The sequence below is a fragment of the Salvelinus alpinus genome, chromosome 8 (assembly GCF_045679555.1).
Source record: "Salvelinus alpinus chromosome 8, SLU_Salpinus.1, whole genome shotgun sequence".
NCBI lineage: Eukaryota > Metazoa > Chordata > Actinopteri > Salmoniformes > Salmonidae > Salvelinus > Salvelinus alpinus.
Window position 1 is genome coordinate 82,586,122 of NC_092093.1, and position 20,589 is coordinate 82,606,710.

Genomic DNA, 20,589 nt, shown 5'->3' on the forward strand with positions numbered 1-20,589 from the left:
CGTTACAGGGAAGAATTCCTCCTCCCTCATGTGGTACCTTTCCTGCAGGCTCATCCTGACATGACCCTCTAGCTTGACAATGCCACCAGCCATACTGCTTGTTCTGTGCATGATTTCCTGCAAGACAAGAATGTCAGTGTTCTGCCATGGCCAGCGAAGAGCCCGGATCTCAATCCCATTGAGGACGTCTGGGACCTGTTGGATCGGAGGGTGAGGGCTAGGGCCATTCCCCCCAGAAATGTCCGGGAACTTGCAGGTGCCTTGGTGGAAGAGTGGGGTAACATCTCACAGCAAGAACTGGCAAATCTGGGGCAGTCCATGAGGGGGAGATACACTGCAGTACTTAATGCAGCTGGTGGCCACACCAGATACTGACTGTTACTTTTGATTTTGACCCCTCCTTTGTACAGGGACACATTATTCCATTTCTGTTAGTCACATATCTTTAGAACTGTCTCAGTTTGTCTCAGTTGTTGAATCTTGTTATGTTCATACAAATATTTACACATGTTAAGTTTGCTGAAAATAAAAGCTGTTGACAGTGAGAGGACGTTTAATTTTTTGCTGAGTTCAGATTTCATTATGACTTTAGTTATGGCATAGTTGTCCTCAACATTATAGTCTGAAAGTCCTGGTTCATGGGCAACAACAAACCTGCAAGTCATATTAAACTGGTATATGCAGTGAATAGTAATTCCTGTCAGAATTCAGCCATTGGGAGCCTAGCCAACAATTATAATAATTTATCTCTAACAGCACACACAATGCTTGGCTATTATGTTAAATTAATTAAAAACTAGACTATCTTAACCTCCTAAAATGGAACAACCATCTCAGTAACGGGTGCAATAAATCCAACCCCTCACAGATTGGATGTAAAGTATATGATCAATTAATCAACCAATGTGCATGAGGAAAGATAGATATTAAAACAAACTATTCTAAAAATCTACTTGCAACACAGCATGCTGGTAAATATGATGATTTAGCCCCTCCCACATCATTTTCACTCTAAGAGGGTTAACGGAAATGATCTCTGCAAATCATATTGTGTGTTGTAAGGTGTGTGTGTATTTAGCAGTCTCAACAGTTGAGAAACAACATCATGGATTAAAAAGCTTTCTTGAATTATATGTCCTGTTCATTTGTGCTGAAATGTAGGTAAGGTGACAAACGTTCCTAATGCTGATCTGAATAAAAGGCATGGAAAGTCACATACATTTCTAATGATTAAATGCACTCTAAAAAGGACGATGGGGAAGTAAACACTTTTAAAATCTGAACACAGGAGATATATCGTAGGTGTTGTCCTGGTTGGAAACTGACTGGAAAAAGATGACTTTCATGTTTAATCTGGTATTCTAAACACCTGTGTTTAAGATTATATCACTTAATTGGCAAACCTAAATGCCTAAAGTTTAAGTTTTAAACAATGACATTTGTTTAGGTTATAAAGATGTCACGTCTTATGCTTTTACAGTGTACTTACAAATGTCACGTTGGCATGAAGGATCGGGAGACAGACACAGGAATGCATAATATTTTTTTACATTTAGCTCAAATTACAGTGTGCCGGGGACGAAGACCAAACAATCACGTAACAAAACACGGGGTTGAAACCCAAACAAAAGAGCGAGGAGTACCTTGAATAAATAACACACGCGCACGTCGGTGATTAACACATGGGACGAGACACGTAATCATATGCACAATCCACAAGGGCACAAAAGCCCAAAACACACATCACAGGTACTCACACTCACCAACAGACATAGTAACAATAATCAACAGCACCATGGGGAACAAAGGGCACATATATACAAATACAATCAGTGGGAATGGGGCCCAGATGTGTGCAATGAAGGTTCCAGAGGGATCCGTGACAACCAAATTGAATATTTTTTCTTAATTGGGATCCAAATGAAGAATAAAGTACAGTGTAGTCATGGAAAGTCTTCAACTGTTATGTAAATTTACTTGGTAATAAATACATAGAAGAGTGCAGTGGTGAAATGGCAGCAGAACTTGGAGCTGTCTCTGGTGGTACTGCTGGAAAGTAAATGGTATTGTCCATGTTGTTAGAAGCTTTCTTGTGAAAGTGCCAGAAGTTATTTTTATTGTCACATACAGCAGATAGGTGCAGTGAAATGTGTTATTTCACAGGTTCAACCATACTAGTACCCCTGGAGCAAATTAGGGTTAAGCGTTTTGCTCAAGGCCACATCGACTGATTTTTCACCTTGTCAGCTCGGATATTTGAAACAGTGACCTTTCGGGTACTGGCCCAAAGATCTAACCGCAAGGCTACCTGCCACCCTATACTGTGCTGTGCTGTCTTCTGTGCTGTACTGTGCTGTCATCTGGAGTGAGGACATCAGAGCTCTACAGCCTACTAGGAGTGAAGCCTTTGTATTGCCCTACAGGATCCGGATACTTGTCTCAAACATGCCAGTCACAACAGCTAGGTATCACCACTCTGTTCTTGTGCCAGTGGTCCATACTGCCAAACAACATACTGTCTTTATGCTGCATGGCTGTACTCCTTGTGATCGGTGCCTGGATCCTGCAGATCAGCCAAACGCCAACATGTAATTTCTGGTAGACCGGACAAGCTGCAAAATCCCTTCCTCCAGGCAAAAGGTTTCCATGCACCTCAGCACTTCCTCTCAAGGTCAGTGACCATCTCCTGGCAATTCAGGCAGGTGCACCAACGGGGCTGTCCTCAGTCTGGGATGTCTGGAGATCCTGTGATAGCTTCCCCTGAATGAGGACTGCGGCTCTTCAAAACTGGAATCCCACAGTGAAAACACATGTAAACAACATTGTTACTCAGGAATGTATTGTCATTTCCTGTACATGGTCTATTACAGAAGGTATGGCTGATAATGGTTTTCATGCAGAAGGGTCAAGTATTGTACTTCTACAATCAATAGGCTGCATAACATATTGATAAACAATGGAGCTAATGAAATAACCACTTGTATATACTAAATAAAATTCAGTACTTATTGATAAATATAAAATAAAATGTAATGTTGTCTATGATTGGGCTACATGGAACTCGTACCATTGTTGCACATTAATCAATGATTGTCTATTTCACAAAGGCCTTGTCCGTAATCCCAAATTTCCCGCAGCATAGACTGTTCAGAGAGGATGTTGCTGTACTACTTCATTCCCAGCCGACTACCCATGAGAGCGGTGGCTTCTGGGAAATCACGTTCAAATCTAGAAAAAATACTGCATTCTTGCCAGAGGGGTCTTCAAAACCCCCTGTACACACATAGTTATGCAGTGCAGCTTTAACTGGCTCCATGGCTCCATTGTGGTTGTTGATGTGTGTCATAAGTGAAAGGCCCTCTCCGTGCCTCTCTAAGCAGTGGACATGATTAGGGGCTAACACGCTCTCTCTCTCTCTCTCTCTCTCTCCCTTTTTCTGCCTCTCTCTCCCTCTGAGGGAAAGAGCTGTTTTAATGGAAGAAATGGAGGTGGTTAATTACCTTCCTGACAGAATGTCAATAAATATTTGAGGTGAAAAGAACAGAAAATGGAAGGATGTGAGCCAAGAAAAACATACTAATCAGACCTGTTTGTTTCACTAATTTGAATCCATAGTAAATAGCTAGTATATTTCGTTTTTCTTGGTTAAATTCAGAGAGAAAGGGGGTGGGGTTGTTATAATATAAGACCAGCTAGGCTCGACCGCCATACCGGAAATGTAGGCTGCATATTAAAAACACCTTGGATCTGCAATGTAATTGGTCATTAATCTAACACATCTAGGGTGTGTTGTATGGTTTTCAGCTTTTAACAAATTAATTGCAGGATTAATTGCAGGATTGACACAAAATGTGTTGAAAAATGTACACAAATCATGTTGTGCCAACAAGGTGATTGTGTTAAAAGTAACACAACATGCGTCGTCCCTAACTAGACACACGGATGTGTTAAAAAACATTTTTGATATGTTTTCTGAGTGTAGAAATGGGCGGGGTTTATGACTTTGTGGGTATAGAACAGATTGTTATAGAAGCTAGTGACGACCCTGAAGGATTACAGAACACAAATGTGCGCTGGGAGAGGAGTGCATCTCTTCTATGAATGTGGTAGTGTGTCTAGAGTTGTGATGATTTGAGTTTGCCCCCCAAAGTATTGGTTGTTATTATCTCGCCCTGTCCAGCCTGGCCTCAAAGACATAACATAGTAACGTACTGTGACACTCAAAATAGTATGATATGTGACGTTTGGAAATCTGTGACACTCAAATTAGTATGATATGTTACGTTTGGTACAGAGTAAGGATCTTAATTTAAGCCAGTTTGCTACAGCAGGTAACAATCCTGCAGCAACAGGAAATGTGAATTATTATGTGAATTATTAATGGACATTTCTTGTAGGGGTTGATCCATTTTCGTTATGGCAAATCAAGTCTAACATTTTAATGTGAAAATTACAAACTTTAGAAGCCTTTTTAAACCTTGAATATACCACAAGTTTGCATTTACTGCTGTGCAGGAAAATCCTCAGCAATAAAAATGTGATCAAATGAAGATCCTAAATCTGTATGGTTACAGAAGACAGAAGGTTACATGAAAGGGGGGAGGTTGTATAACGCAAGCGTCTAGCAACCCAAAGGTTGTGTGTTCCAATCACATCACAGACAACTTTAGCATTTTAGCTAATTAGCAACTTTGCCACTACTTACAACTTTTTACATACTTTGCAACTTCCTAGCATTTTAGCTAAACCTTTCCTTTTCCCTAACCTTAACCCCTACCCCTAACCTTAAGCCCTAACTCTAACCCCCTAGCCAGGGTTGGGGAGTAAGGGATCACAAAAAAAACTGAAGCTGTAATGCAACACGTTACCAGCAAAAAATATTGCAATCAGATTACAGATACTTTTGAAAAACTAGATGATTACTTCTAGGATTATTCAGAAATTCTGTTTGCGAAAAAATGATTTGACACCTTTCTGTTTTCTCATTAACATTCAAATCATCTTTGAAAAAAGACGCAAGTTTAAGTTTGTTCCACCTGAGCACAAGTCAGAGACCACTATGTTGACACACCAAATGCATTTGGTGGATCGCGGGGAAAAGAGCAGGAATAGGCTTTTGTAGGCTACAGTCCAAGTTATGTCTTCCAATAGTGTGACTGCTGTCAGCATCCAAAGATTATCCAGTTTAAATAAACGCTTGGAGGTAAGGATGACAGTAGTGGTGTATCCTACGAGCTATACGGATATCCCTTTTATTGATATCTGCTCAGCACATTGATGTGAATCACACTGCTGCTCTCTCAATTAGCTATTTGCGGCTTAAGGATTGTGGTTGTTAAGGATGGCTGTTCACTAATGTATGTGTATTTTAACCCAATAATGGTTGAATTGAAGCAGTTTGTAAACGTGAACAATAGGCCTATAGGAAATGCAGCACATGGCATGAATTTCTCACATAATAAAAACACTTTCTGTTCGTGCTCAAAGCATGCCACTCCACGAGAGCAGAATTTATGTTTCATCTTGAAGCATTGAACCCAATCAGTCCTCCATGCCAACAAAATCATAAACAACATAGTAGGCTAATAAGTCCTTAGATTTTAGGTTATGCCCAGGTAAAACTATTTGTCGAATGTATATTTTCATATTTCCAAGTCCTATTCTTGAAGATCAAGGGGTATTCAATTAATTGTAGTGACTGGACATCTAACAGACTGGTTTTTAATGTAAAGATATTGTATAGCCTAATCATAATATTATCTATAATAGAAAGCAATAGGTTACAAGAAGCCTACATACAGTAATCAACCCATAAAGTAAAATGTAACTTAGCTAGCTAACGTTAGCAACATACGGATTCCATATTCATCACATATTGTACGAAGAGCAAATATGTGAAGAGACACACACAGGCACAGTCACATGCATACACACACACATGATAACATACACACTACAGACACATGTATACATAGATTTTGTGTTGTAGATATATGGTGTCTTTGGTGAAATGGATATATGGTGAAATGGAGGATGAACATCCACAAATTAATACATACCAATGCGAAACGTGACATATCATACTAAATGGAGGGAGACAGATTAATATTTACTATGTTACGTCTATCCCTAAGTTGAGGTTGCACGGTCACATGTAACTAAAGTTGCATATTTATTCATGTTCAGATAAGAACTCACATTTGTATGTGTTAGCAATAGTACTTCTTTATATTCATGCTTGGATTGGGTCATTAAGTTCCTTAGTTTGCCCAAAAACCAGTTTGTAACATTTATACTGCAACTTAAAACATCTTGAGGGTCTCATGTTGGGTGTTCTAGAACAGTGGTTCCCAAACTTTTTATAGTCCCGTACCCCTTCAAACGTTCAACCTCCAGGTGCATACCCCCTCCAGCGCACTCTCAAATGTTGTTTTTTGCCATCAGTGTAAGCGTGCCACACACACACTCTAAGATACATTTATTAAACATAAGAATGAGTGTGAGTTTTTGTCACAACACGGCTCGTGGGAAGTGACACAAGCTAGGGTCTATTTTTCTCCACTTCCTGTCTGACTGACGTGCCCAAAGTAAACTGCGTGTTACCCAGGCCCAGAAACCAGGATGTGCATATAATTGGTATTATTGGATAGAAAACACTTTTAAGTTTGTAGAAATGTTAAAATAATGAACAAGACTATAACACAATTGATATGGTAGGAGAAAATCCAAAGAAAAACCAACCGGAATTATTTTTGTTTTGTGAGAGCCCATGCTCTTTCAATGGAAAACTATGGGTCCTATGCAATTCCAGCTCCCAGATTGCAATTCCTATGGCTTCCACTAGACGTCAGAAGTCTTTGTTAAAGGTTTCAGGCTTGTTTCTTCCCAAACGAGGAAGAATTTTGAGTTTTGGTTCTGGGAGTCAGAGTTGGAAATCAGTCTGTGCGCGCGCGACGAAGAGGTTGCGCACTTGCTAATTTTACTTTTCTATTGAACATACTTCTTTCTGTATGAAATATTATAGTTTAATTACATTTTAGGGTTGGTGAGGATTAAATATCTATTTATTCTATCTTATATCAGCTTTTAACTGATATAAGACACTTGTATGTACCTAGATGTTTAATATCCATAATTTTTAGGATTATTTATTTGAATTGCCGCCCTCCAATTTCACCGGAAGTTGTCGACAGGTGTCCCGTCGGGACGCCTAGCCCTATAGGATCAGGGCACAAATAATAACATTATAATAATCAATAAATATTATAAGAGAGTCCCTGTAATGCTAGATTCCGATCATTCAGGCGAGAAAAAACATCACCCAGATAGGCCAGTCGTGTGAGAAAGTGTGAAGTGAAAATGATGATGTCAGTAATGAAAACTTTAAGCTCGTCTCTCAATTTAAAAAAACGTGTCAATACTTTGCCCCTTGATAACCAGCACACTTCTGTATGTTGTAAAAGCGTTACATGGTCGCTAGCCATATCATTGCATAATGCAGAAAATACGCAAGAGTTCAGGGGCCTTACTTTAACAAAATTAACCATTTTCACTGTAGTGTTCAAAACGTCTTTCAAGCTGTCAGGCATTCCCTTGGCAGCAAGAGCCCCTCAGGGGATGCTGTAGTGTACACAAGTGGCGTCGGGAGCAACTGCTTGCACATGCGTTACCACTCCACTATGTCTCCCTGTCATGGCTTTAGCGCCATCAGTACAGATGCCAACACATCTTGACCACCAAAGTCCATTTGATGTCACAAAGCTGTTCAGTACTTTAAAAATATCCTCTCACGTTGTCCTGGTTTCCAGTGGTTTGCAGAAGAGGATGTCTTCCTTAATTGACCCCCCATAAATGTAAGGGACATATACCAGGAGTTGTGCCAGGCCCGCCACATCTGTTGACTCATCCAGCTGTAAGGCATATAATTCACTGGCTTGTATGCGAAGCGGTAATTGTTTCAAAACATCTCCTGTCATGTCTCTGATGTGTCGTGAACAATGTTGTTTGATGAAGCCATTGTCTGTAAAGTTTTTTTGGGCATTTTCCCCCAGCATTGTCCCAGCCATATCCGTGGCAGCAGGAAGAATTAAGTCATCCACAATAGTATGGGGCTTGCCTGTCCTAGCCACTCAGTAGCTCACCATATAAGATGCTTCTAGCTCCTTCATGTTAATGGTATCTGTTGCTTTTATACACGTCTTACTACTCAAAGTCGTCCTTATTCTTGCTCATAAAACTCCTGTCGCTTATTTTTCAAATTGTCATGTTTATTTTCTAAATGTCTGTGCAAGAGGGAAGGTTTCCCACGGGAGAGTAACGGTTAATGTGATTGGATGTTAATTATTTGACTAGGCTACCTGTATTTGACATTGTGTTGTTATTTCGCCGAACACTAGATGGTTACAAAAAAAATTGGGCAGTGAAACGAGGCTACTCAGGCAAGAAAAAAACCTCACCCAAATGTATAGCCCCGTTGGAAAATATAAATGTACTGTTTGAAAAAAGTGTGGAGATTGTTTGGGATAATCCATTCTAAAATGTCAGTGACATAATATTACATTTTGTGATCATTCAAATTCATTACACTATTTCCAATTACTATTATGTTTGTTGACTTGAAATAAATGTTTATTTTATCTCGCTTTGAGGTGCATTTGTTTCATGTGTGGATCCACTTGGATCCACGTTCAGTTCAATGTTTGCTAAGTGACTTGACTGTATGTACTGAATGGCACGTCCCCCCAAAACGTTTTTCAGAGTTCTTGAACAGACTTTGAGGTACGTTTGCTCTATTTGTTGGGTGTGGCTTGAAGCAATGAGTGACATATTTAAAGGGCAAAGGTGCATTTTGAACACACAACCCAACCCCTCCCCGTTTTTCAACTGGTTGTTCAGAACAGAATTGAATGTTGCACACTTTTTTTTGTATTTAACAGCCCTGCCATTGGTAGGCCTACGTCACAATTTCCGGTTTCAGGCTATTTAAACCATTTGAGCCATTTTATTCTGGTTGGTCAAGAGGGCTGGAAGTATTTAGACAACATGCTGCTGTTGCTTTAGATTTCAGGTATTAGTCTTGAGTCTTTCTGCAGTTTTTGCAGTGTTTGGGTGTTTTAACTTTGTATCCATTATCTTGCTACAGTAGCCTAAGTATTTTGGATCATTTTTGTTAATGTCGATTTTTTTGTCAATACATTTTGTTTTTAACTACAACCATTTTTCCATGGATTCCGTCATCACTTTTGCACTTTGGGCCTACACAAACTTTTTTTTTCACGCTACTCCGTCCGCTCTCCAACTGTATGCTCCAAAACCCAACTAACTAGGTTTCTGGGTCCGTTATTCTTAATAAGAGTATTATTTGGTTTAAAATAACAAGTATTTGTTGAAAAAATAAATGACTCAAAAAGACTGCAGGTGAATTTCAGACAGTTTATTTAATAGATCACTGAAACAGCTGTGTGTGTCTGTCGAACCTGACACAAACAGAAACTACTACTGGAAATTTACATCACTGACTGACAAACACACAGGCACAGACTTGACAACTCTTGGTCTTCTTCTCTCTCTGTCGTACACACTCATACATAACATGTGTTCTAGAGATAGAAAGGTGAATGTGTGGCAAATGGCACTGTCTTTTCTATATAGTGAGCTATATAGGGAATAAGGTGCCATTTGGGACGCACATTGCGTTTCTGACATAGGAGCAGCAGGCATGACTGGAAAAAACATTCCCTGTTAGTCTTCTTACCAAATTACCCATATTCAAATGCCACTTGGTGTGTCTGTTAAGTAAAATAGAGGGCACTTCAAATGATCAGAGCCATGAAATAAACACTGGAATAAAAAAAGTCTCCTATCCAACTTTAGGCTGGTATTCGATTGCTAATTTGGTCAATGCGACAATTTATGCGTCATTTCTGATTCTGCCGACATATGCAGTGTTTACCGTGAATGTGGTGTCCACGAACGTGGAACATTGCCTTAAAAATGTGCATTGCCGAAAAAGCATGATCGGACTGAATCGCAGCATAGCCCTTTCCTGCAGTCAAATGAGTTAGTGGCCTCATGGGTGGAATGTTATTAATATTTTTCATAATTCCATAATTAATAAACAATGATTTTTTAACTCTGAAAATCCAATGTTTCTATGTCAAAACGGGTTTTTATATTTTTCAGTCTTCTGTGATGTATATAAAGTGGAATACTGTGATGCAAACTCAAAATGTAATACATTTAAACTCTATGTCTGACATGGTACAGATGTCTTCTTTTTTAAGCCCACAACCATGTGTGTGAGGTGTATACTTTTGTTTCAAAGTAGATTTGTTTAAGACTACCAAGAAACACTCGGTGTGACCCTGATTTAGCCCACTGCAGTAAAAGGTTAAGGCTACAGGATGTAGTCCTTGGCTTTGTACATGGACTGTTGTTTAAAGTAAACAGTGTCCTCTGAAAATGATTCCAGTTTAAAAACAGGCTTACTGTAGCATGGAAAGAAACATATTAGCACTGTCCTTAATAGCACCCGCTATTCCTATGGGCCCTGGTCAAAAGTAGTGCACTATATACGGAATAGGGGTCAATTTGGGAAACAGAGTGATCTACCCAGGGACGCAGTCCAAAAATCCCCAAATCCCCATTCTAATGTTTCATAGCTTCATTGTGCACAGACACCTTTTAAACTATACTATTTGACATTCCTCTGTACCTTCATTTGCATATAAAACCATATCCTCTACTGACTCCATCCAAGCAAAATCACATCATGCATCTTTTAACAATGGATCTATTGGCAGTACAACACGCGTTTCAAACACATTTGAGTCCATCGGTTCAAATCATTTTACTTGGCTGTATGTATTAATACATAAAATAACACTGACCTAAAGCAGCGGTGGCTGGTGCCACTTTAAATCGGAGGACGGGCTCATTGTAATGGCTGGACTGGAATAAATAGAACGGCATCATACACATACCGTTCTAATAAAGAACAGGGCTCCGGGCAGCCGAGCGGAAATGGAGGAAAACTCGCCTCCCTGCGGACCTGGCATCCTTTCACTCCCTCCTCTCTACATTTTCCTCTTCTGTCTCTGCTGCTAAAGCCACTTTCTACCACTCTAAATTCCAAGCATCTGCCTCTAACCCTAGGAAGCTCTTTGCCACCTTCTCCTCCCTCCTGAATCCTCCTCCCCCTCCCCCCCCCTCCTCCCTCTCTGCAGACGACTTCGTCAACCATTTTGAAAAGAAGGTCGACGACATCCGATCCTCGTTTGCTAAGTCAAACGACACCGCTGGTTCTGCTCACACTGCCCTACCCTGTGCGTTGACCTCTTTCTCCCCTCTCTCTCCAGATGAAATCTCGCGTCTTGTGACGGCCGGCCGCCCAACAACCTGCCCGCTTGACCCTATCCCCTCCTCTCTTCTCCAGACCATTTCCGGAGACCTTCTCCCTTACCTCACCTCGCTCATCAACTCATCCTTGACCGCTGGCTACGTCCCTTCCGTCTTCAAGAGAGCGAGAGTTGCACCCCTTCTGAAAAAACCTACACTCGATCCCTCCGATGTCAACAACTACAGACCAGTATCCCTTCTTTCTTTTCTCTCCAAAACTCTTGAACGTGCCGTCCTTGGCCAGCTCTCCTGCTATCTCTCTCAGAATGACCTTCTTGATCCAAATCAGTCAGGTTTCAAGACTAGTCACTCAACTGAGACTGCTCTTCTCTGTATCACGGAGGCGCTCCGCACTGCTAAAGCTAACTCTCTCTCCTCTGCTCTCATCCTTCTAGACCTATCGGCTGCCTTCGATACTGTGAACCATCAGATCCTCCTCTCCACCCTCTCCGAGTTGGGCATCTCCGGCGCGGCCCACGCTTGGATTGCGTCCTACCTGACAGGTCGCTCCTACCAGGTGGCGTGGCGAGAATCTGTCTCCTCACCACGCGCTCTCACCACTGGTGTCCCCCAGGGCTCTGTTCTAGGCCCTCTCCTATTCTCGCTATACACCAAGTCACTTGGCTCTGTCATAACCTCACATGGTCTCTCCTATCACTGCTATGCAGACGACACACAATTAATCTTCTCCTTTCCCCCTTCTGATGACCAGGTGGCGAATCGCATCTCTGCATGTCTGGCAGACATATCAGTGTGGATGACGGATCACCACCTCAAGCTGAACCTCGGCAAGACGGAGCTGCTCTTCCTCCCGGGGAAGGACTGCCCGTTCCATGATCTCGCCATCACGGTTGACAACTCCATTGTGTCCTCCTCCCAGAGCGCTAAGAACCTTGGCGTGATCCTGGACAACACCCTGTCGTTCTCAACTAACATCAAGGCGGTGGCCCGTTCCTGTAGGTTCATGCTCTACAACATCCGCAGAGTACGACCCTGCCTCACACAGGAAGCGGCGCAGGTCCTAATCCAGGCACTTGTCATCTCCCGTCTGGATTACTGCAACTCGCTGTTGGCTGGGCTCCCTGCCTGTGCCATCAAACCCCTACAACTCATCCAGAACGCCGCAGCCCGTCTGGTGTTCAACCTTCCCAAGTTCTCTCACGTCACCCCGCTCCTCCGCTCTCTCCACTGGCTTCCAGTTGAAGCTCGCATCCGCTACAAGACCATGGTGCTTGCCTACGGAGCTGTGAGGGGAACGGCACCTCAGTACCTTCAGGCTCTGATCAGGCCCTACACCCAAACAAGGGCTCTGCGTTCATCCACCTCTGGCCTGCTCGCCTCCCTACCACTGAGGAAGTACAGTTCCCGCTCAGCCCAGTCAAAACTGTTCGCTGCTCTGGCACCCCAATGGTGGAACAAACTCCCTCACGACGCCAGGACAGCGGAGTCAATCACCACCTTCCGGAGACACCTGAAACCCCACCTCTTCAAGGAATACCTAGGATAAAGCAATCCTTCTGCCCCCCCCCCCTTAAAAGATTTAGATGCACTATTGTAAAGTGGCTGTTCCACTGGATGTCATTAGGTGAATGCACCAATTTGTAAGTCGCTCTGGATAAGAGCGTCTGCTAAATGACTTAAATGTAAATGTAAATGTAATAAATTCCATTCCAGTGTATGAGCCGTCCTCCCCTCACCACCTACCACTGACCTAAAGAAACCCTTTAGGGCCAGACAACTGCTTCCCAAATGGCATCCTATTTTGTAAATAGTCCACTACATTTGACCAGGGCCCATAGGACTCTGGTCAAAGGTAGTGCACTATAACATTATAGGGAATAGGGTGCCATTTTCGGTTGCACCCCTGTTATTACTGTATCGATCTACAGACAATGTAACTGGACTAGTCTGGTTTATTGGCACCATAAATTGACATACTTTAAAAAAATGAAATCTTCAGTGTTTGTCTGATATAACAATACTCAGCGTGGCATATATACTTTTAGATCATTCCTCAATATTCCCAGAAATCCTGGTTGGAACCAATCACAGCCAGGGAGGAAAAGGTTGTAGAAACGAGACATTCCAGTTGTTCTGGGGATTGGCTGTTCAGCTCTTACCTAAGGATAATTGTGGCTATCAAACTGAGATTTCTCACTCACTGACTGCCTTTTTAAGGAGTCCAATATTGAGTTACATTAGTGCCCATCACAGTGGCAGCCCATCAGGTCTGTTAGATTTTTTACAGGGTGGTGGGGATAGATAGAGCCTGTGACCAATGGCACCCTATTTCCTATATCGTGCACTATTGGGAAGCATACAGAATGCTTGGGCAGAGGTTCCATCTTGACCGTTGGTGGTTCCAGCACCAGTTTGATAGCAGCCAGACCCAGTGCAATTATCTGTAGGTAAGCTCTGATCAGCCAATCCCCACGAAACCTGGAATCTCTCATTTCTACAACCTCCTCCTCTCTGGCTGTGATTGGTTCCAACCAGGATTTCTGGAAATATTGGGGAATATTGGAAAAATGTACAGACTTCTGCAACCCTAACAAAGAGCCTAACAAACCCACTGTCTTAAGCACTGATCCTAGACCAGTCTGAACGCATCTTCACACTGTCCACCAAGGTTTCTAACTTGCTGCAATAAGAACTGATTCTAGACCAGGCTACTATTACAGACAGACAGAAGTAAACATGTAAACACAAATAGAAAGAAGGACCACAAGGATAAATACAATCCTTCTGTACACGGCTGCTATACAAAACAGTTCACCCTGTTTGTTTGTGATTACACTCAATTGCTTTAATACAGTAGATACCGGATCATAATCATTTTGTCATCAACAACAAAGACACTGTGTCCCACATTGCACCCTGCTCTCTATATAGTGCACTACGTTTGACCAGGTCACTATGGGCCCTGGTCAAAAGCAGTGCACTAGATAGGTGATAATGTGCCATTTGGAACACAAACATGAAGAAGAAGAAAATATGTATAACTCTTCATAAATCAATGCGATTAGCATTAAGACTTGGACCCTCAAGCCCGCCCACTCCTAACCCCTCCCAGCACCCTCACAGCCCCATATGAAGATCAAAGACAGTATTAGCATGAAGGGAGATCAGTGTGAGAGATAGAGAATGTGACTTGAGACCTGGTTATCACGGACGCCCACCCACATGCTCTCTCTCGCACCGATCTGCCCTTCATGTTAATACTGACCAGAGACCTCAATATTAAAAGCAACGACCATCTGTTCTCAGTGAAGGGCATTGGGGTTAGACAAATCATTGCAACACTACATCAATCATTATTACTTTAGGCTGGCTGGCTACTGAAGACATGTAGTATGTGCTTTCTATCAAATATAGGCTGGTTTATAAGTATATAATACAACACAGAGATCACATATTTCCCTGTTTTTCTTTTTAAAACATTATTGATCAAAATACCACCACATACATACAGTACTGCATTATATATTGGAGCAACACTAGGTAAGCATTCTGTTTTTAGACCATCAGAGAGATTCTGACAAAATGTGAAACACAGCAAGCGCTTCCCCAAAATGTCACCCTATTCCTACATAGTGCACTATATAATAAATAGGGTGCCATTTGGGACACAAACACAGCGAACAACCACCACCAGTATTGATTGATCAGTCCCTCTAGGAACAACCCTTGGCTAGAGGTGGTTTAGTGGATTCCACATACAGTAATTACTGGATTCACTGTCTGTTACGCCTCAGCACTGAGGTCAGAAATAAAGAAAGCAGACCTGGGTTTCAAATACTTGGAAAATCAATTGAAATACCTATCTGTTTAAAATGTCCTGGCTTAATAAACCAATAGAAAAGTCCCAAAACGTCATACCCCACCCATCTGGCACGCCAGGCAGACTTAACCAAATACTCAAGTATTTGAAAAGATTAGAATTTTTGTATTTGATCCCAGGTCTACCAAGAGGTCCAAACACTGTATATTGCAGCTCCAGCTGGAGATACTGTATGTGCTCAGTACTGACACCACCAGTCCCCAGGGGCACAGGGGTCCCCAAATTAGGTCCCCGGGTCCATAGGTCCACAGGATACCTCAAATTTCCACGAGAATTCCATGAGGCTGAGGCCCTCCTTCTGATGGGGGGGGGGGGGGGGGCAGTGTAATGGGGTTTGGGGAGTAGAGGGGTGCATCAAGTTGACGGAAAGGGGTGTGTGTTTTGTGTCTTCGGGAATATCTCCAAATCAATAATAGGAGCAAATGAGTTTCAGTCCCCAGTTTATTTGTAGCAACCCCCTCTCTCTCTGTCTCGGTCGGTTTGTTGTTTTCTTGGCCATCTATGATAGGTATAAAATCCTTTATCCTCATCATAATCCAAGCTGAGGAGGGTGGTGGAGCTACAGCAGGGGGGAGTGGGAGGGAACATGGTGATTGACATGATGTCTGGCCCCTCCCCTCAGCCACAGGAGATGACAGTAAAACGTTTGGAGATGCAGGACATGTTGTGGAGCACGATACCCAGGAGAAAGAGCAGGACACAGGCTACCAGGATCACTGTACACACCCCGGACCACGTGGAGCCCTTCCCCCCTCCACCACCTCCTCCCCCGGCTCCCCTCCTCTCTGCCTCCTCCAGGCCGTCGAGACTCATCCCCAGGGGCTGCAGCTCAGGCATGGCCACCACCGCCACATCCACCTTTTGCTGCCCGCTGCCACCTGGCAGGAACCGGCAGCCCAGTTCACCAGGCAACAGCGCCCTCTCCTTAGCGACGGGCAGGGGCAGCATGTAGCAGCCATTGCTAGGCAGGCGGATGAAGACGGGCGTGTGCTCGGAGGCGTGCGGGATGGCGATGACGGTAATGATGTCAGGGTCATCGGGGAGCTGGGAGACGGAGAGGCCGGCGGGGAGTTTGGTGACGCCACGGCACCAGGGGCAGCGGATCTCTTTCTGGCTGGACCTCATCTGGGTCAGGCACACAGAGCAGCACGTGTGTCTGCAGTCCAGCAGCTTGGGCCTCCTTCGCGGGCTGTAGTAGTTAAAACAGATCTGACACTCCAGGATGGAGTCCTGCGAGAGAGACCGAGTCTCCATTTTGTTATGGATTGTTATTATGGGTCCTTTATAGTAGCGTTCACGTTTCCGTTCACTTCACTTGTGAGAATGTCAGCAATCACGAGAATAGGCTGGTTTCACAAGGCTAGGTGCTTTATAGTTTCAGGAGAAGGGAGAGAACGTGCTCAATTATTATCCTCTTGCGTGAACAAGTGAAACGGTGCTTGTAACCCTTTGATGTAACTGGCTGTTTTTGTGCACTGCAACACAAACCAGGATGACAAAGAAGAATGCCTCTTATTATTTGACTGTAGTAGCAGGAAGCTAAATGATATCCAGACCATCTACAAGGCACTTGAATCCTCCTCAGAGCAAAGCTGTGCTGCTTGAGTTCATAGCCTCTGCTCGGTGTCCTTCCACCCACCTGGCCGTCTCAGTGTTGGTGTGATGTCTCAGTGTCGGTGTGATGTCACGGGATGATCGAGGTCACGTGGTGGTTCATCTGTGAAACAAGAGAGAAGACCGCAGTGTTAACGGGCTGAATAGATTCACGGGGCAGAGAGAATGTACAGTATGTGTGTGTATGTACAGAAGTGCGCATCAACACTGAGAGTGGAGCAGAAATAGGAGCAGGGGCATGGCCAGGGCAGTGTAGTGGGCCGCCAGGCACGTAGGCTTTGCGTGTGTCCCGAATGGCACCCCATTCCCTATACAGTGCACTACTTTTGACCAGAGCCCTATGGGGATTAGGGTGTAGCCTGTGTCCCCCTCAATCCCCCTGGGGCTGGCTCCTCAGCCTGGATCTCTCGCATTCATTTTCACACAGATATATCAGTTAGCTGCCCTGCCCCTATCAACGCTCTGCCTGCCCGCCTGGCTTTAACATCAAAAGGAATCTCACACACACACACACACACACACACACACACACACACACACACACACACACACACACACACACACACACACACACACACACACACACACACACACACACACACACACACACACACAGTTAGCTCTCATCAGACACACGACAGAGAAATAACTAACATTACAGAAACGTGTGAGGAAGCTCATACACGCCACATCATACAGAGCAAAGAGAAAGGAGGTCATCATGCCACAACCACACGTGATGGAAAGTGACATTATCATCATCATCCGTGACATATCCACATCAGACACAATAGGGTAACTCGGGGCACTAAGGCCAGCAGAGGAGATCTGATAGTGGGTGGGATATAAGCATTTTTCATAATATTGCTAATTATTTTTTATCTTCAGCCACAGTAGGAAAATAATTTTGGTCATCACACTGTACACAGAATGCATAAAATCAACATACGTATTAGTTAGCCACAGGCTCTGTGAATGTTTGTTCTCCCACTCTTCTTTTTACATAATCATATTAGCCATTTTAGTTAGGGCAATTCCATTGGAACAGAATTACGCCCAGACTCAAGATTTTTCACTTCAAATGTAAACCAAACAAAAAACACTGATGTCTAAGCTTAACAAACCACACAGCTCTATGCACAAGGACTACTTTAACAAGATGTTACCGTAATTCTGTTACCAAACGTTGCACACTTTTTCCAGATTTTTGTATTTATTTAATGTGTACCTTTTTCTAAGTAGTCAACCATGTGCAAAGAGCTCTATGGTTTGTTCAATTTTGAAATCAATGTTTTTTTTGTTTGGCATTCATTTTAAAGTAAAATAAAAAGTATTAGCATAATTCCGTTAATGTGGAATTGACCTTAATCCATGTAGAATCTCCGTTATGACACTCTCACATTTACAGGTGATTACGTTCTGATTACGTTCCTACTCTTTATTTTTCTGTGAGCTGGGAGTGTGAAATGGAGAGTTGGACTCAAAGCAAGGCAAGATGTTTCTTTCCTCTTCCATCTCTAAGCCCTATAGGGACACTGTAGCTTGTACGGTACTAGGCACATGTCTTAGTAACTGACTGACAGAGGGACAGTGACATGGAACAACCCGTGAAACCTTTTTATTTTCAAGGTGACCATAGATACTATTCATGTCAACAGTATTGTCAAATGATATCTTGTCAATTAAACTCCTCAGCTCTCACAGCTGTTTGCTCACACGTTGTAATGGACTTGCAGCCATAGTGAAGACATCCATGTGACATACCGGTTGTGTCCCAAATGGCTCCCTATTGTCTATGGGTCCTGGCCAAAAGTACTGCACTACTTAGGGAACAGGGTACCATGTCACTGTCCCTCACCCTTTTGGGACAGAAACATCTATTTCTTGTGTTAGGTTTCTAAATCCACTGTAAATGCGACACATTTGCAGCGTTTAGCGTCTCCACCACACACATCCGAAACTCACCCACTTCCTCCCTTCCCCTCTTTCCCTCTCTCCCTCTATCCCTCCCCAGGCAAAATGTATCTTTCTGTTTTGGTTCTGATGTGATACCCCCTTCACTCCTCACTCTCCGCTTGACCTAGTTTCTCTAAACCCTTCTGCATTCTCTACCACCATTTCAAAGTCAAGTAAAATGCAGTAATTTTAGTTACGGGGAAGAGAGAGAGGGGGAAGATACAGAGGGAGAGAGAAAGAGGGAGAGAAAGAAAGGGAGGCAGATGAAGAGAGAAAAAGAGAGCGAGAGAGAGACCTGCCTGATGGGTAAGACAACCAGGGGTATTAGTAAAAACCCTTCATAAGATAAGGATTAGCTTTGATCTGACAAAAATGCTTTGTGGCTCAATATTCCCATACACTCATTATTTCATGCTCCTCTCTTTCCCTCCTTCATAATTTACTCTCTTCCCCTCCATCCTCTGTCATTTACTCTCTCTAAATACATTTCTCGACTGTTAGTCTGTCTACCTTTCTTTAGGTGACTCCTCTCTCTCTCTCTTTCGCATTATAGCGTTGTGACCCATTTCAACATTTCACCTCGTGTGGGAGAGAAAACACACCTCACTGTCACTGAGCAGAACTATAGGAGGTACAGCAAATCTAATTCCTGAGCATCCTCTATAAAACACTTAAAAGCAACTGTGAATGAATTCAAAAAAGTCTTAATACAAGGTTTGGTCCGTCATATCATATGACCGTAGGAAGGGAATATGATTAAGTAATGATGGTGACTTCCCTACTGGCACCTCTATCCCTGTCCAGAGCCCCTTCGGCCCCCTGGGACCACCCGAAAGGACAGACACACTCCCTCCACTGAGCATAACTGGAACACACACACACGCACACACACACACACTCTGTCCCTTCAGTCTCCCCTGCCTCGCTCCACAGCACACACAATCAGCCGAAGGAAAAAGCTCACTCCTCCTTAAAGACAGCGGCTAAAAATAACCAAGGAAAGGACACACACACACTCCCAAAAATGATAAACTGGTTGGAGCAAGTCAGAGAGGGGGGTAAAAAGTAGCAGGGGAGTTGGAAGACAAAAGGGGGAGAGGAGAGAAAGGGAACAGAAACACAGGTTAACACCTGTCATTACAAATAAGAATTTGTTCTAAACTAACGTGCCTAGTTAAATAAAGGTTAAATAAAATCAATCAATAAAAATTACCTTCAGATACTGAGGACTAAGTCCGGGTCCCAAATGGCACCCTATTTCCTTATAGGCTCCAGTCAAAAGTAGTGCACTAAATAGGAAATAGGGTGTAATTTGGGATGTAGATAGACATTAGACATGCATCAAAACTAAATAGTTTCCTTTTCTGAAAGAAAGGCTGGCCTCCTACAAAATAACATACACTTTCACAAAAAGTCATGTACTATGTACATGTATGCATGAAAAGGCATTGATATTACACAACTTACACGGGTGGCCACTTACCAGTACTAAGGCTAAAAACTCTGGCACAGTCAGAAACAGTAACTGTGTAAATTGAAACTAGGGGTTAATTGACATTACATGGCATGAGGCTAGGTCTAGGACAAACCCTTGACTAAGTTGCCAAGTACTTTTACGCTCCACACTCACTCCTAGTTAATCCTCCACTCAACAATTAATCTCAATTAGACACATTTTTTATTATACATCGTAAGTGAAGCACACAGGCGAACAGAGAAGACCACATTTGCCCTTGAGAAAGGTGTATCTCGATGATGAAAAGTGTGTGTGTGTGCCGTGT

General features: G+C 43.0%; 1 protein-coding gene across 2 annotated transcripts in view; it reads right to left on the minus strand.

Moving 5' to 3' along the window:
- Positions 1-11,597: 11,597 nt before the first annotated feature.
- Positions 11,598-20,589, minus strand: part of LOC139583765 (E3 ubiquitin-protein ligase RNF152-like) — a 60,397-nt gene continuing 51,405 nt past the window's right edge. For both annotated transcript variants that reach the window (XM_071415206.1, XM_071415208.1), the window contains exon 2: positions 11,598-16,955. In XM_071415206.1, coding sequence (XP_071271307.1) covers positions 15,857-16,492 — 636 coding nt within the window. In that variant the 5' untranslated portion in view covers positions 16,493-16,955 and the 3' untranslated portion in view covers positions 11,598-15,856. The remainder of the gene's footprint in view (positions 16,956-20,589) is intronic.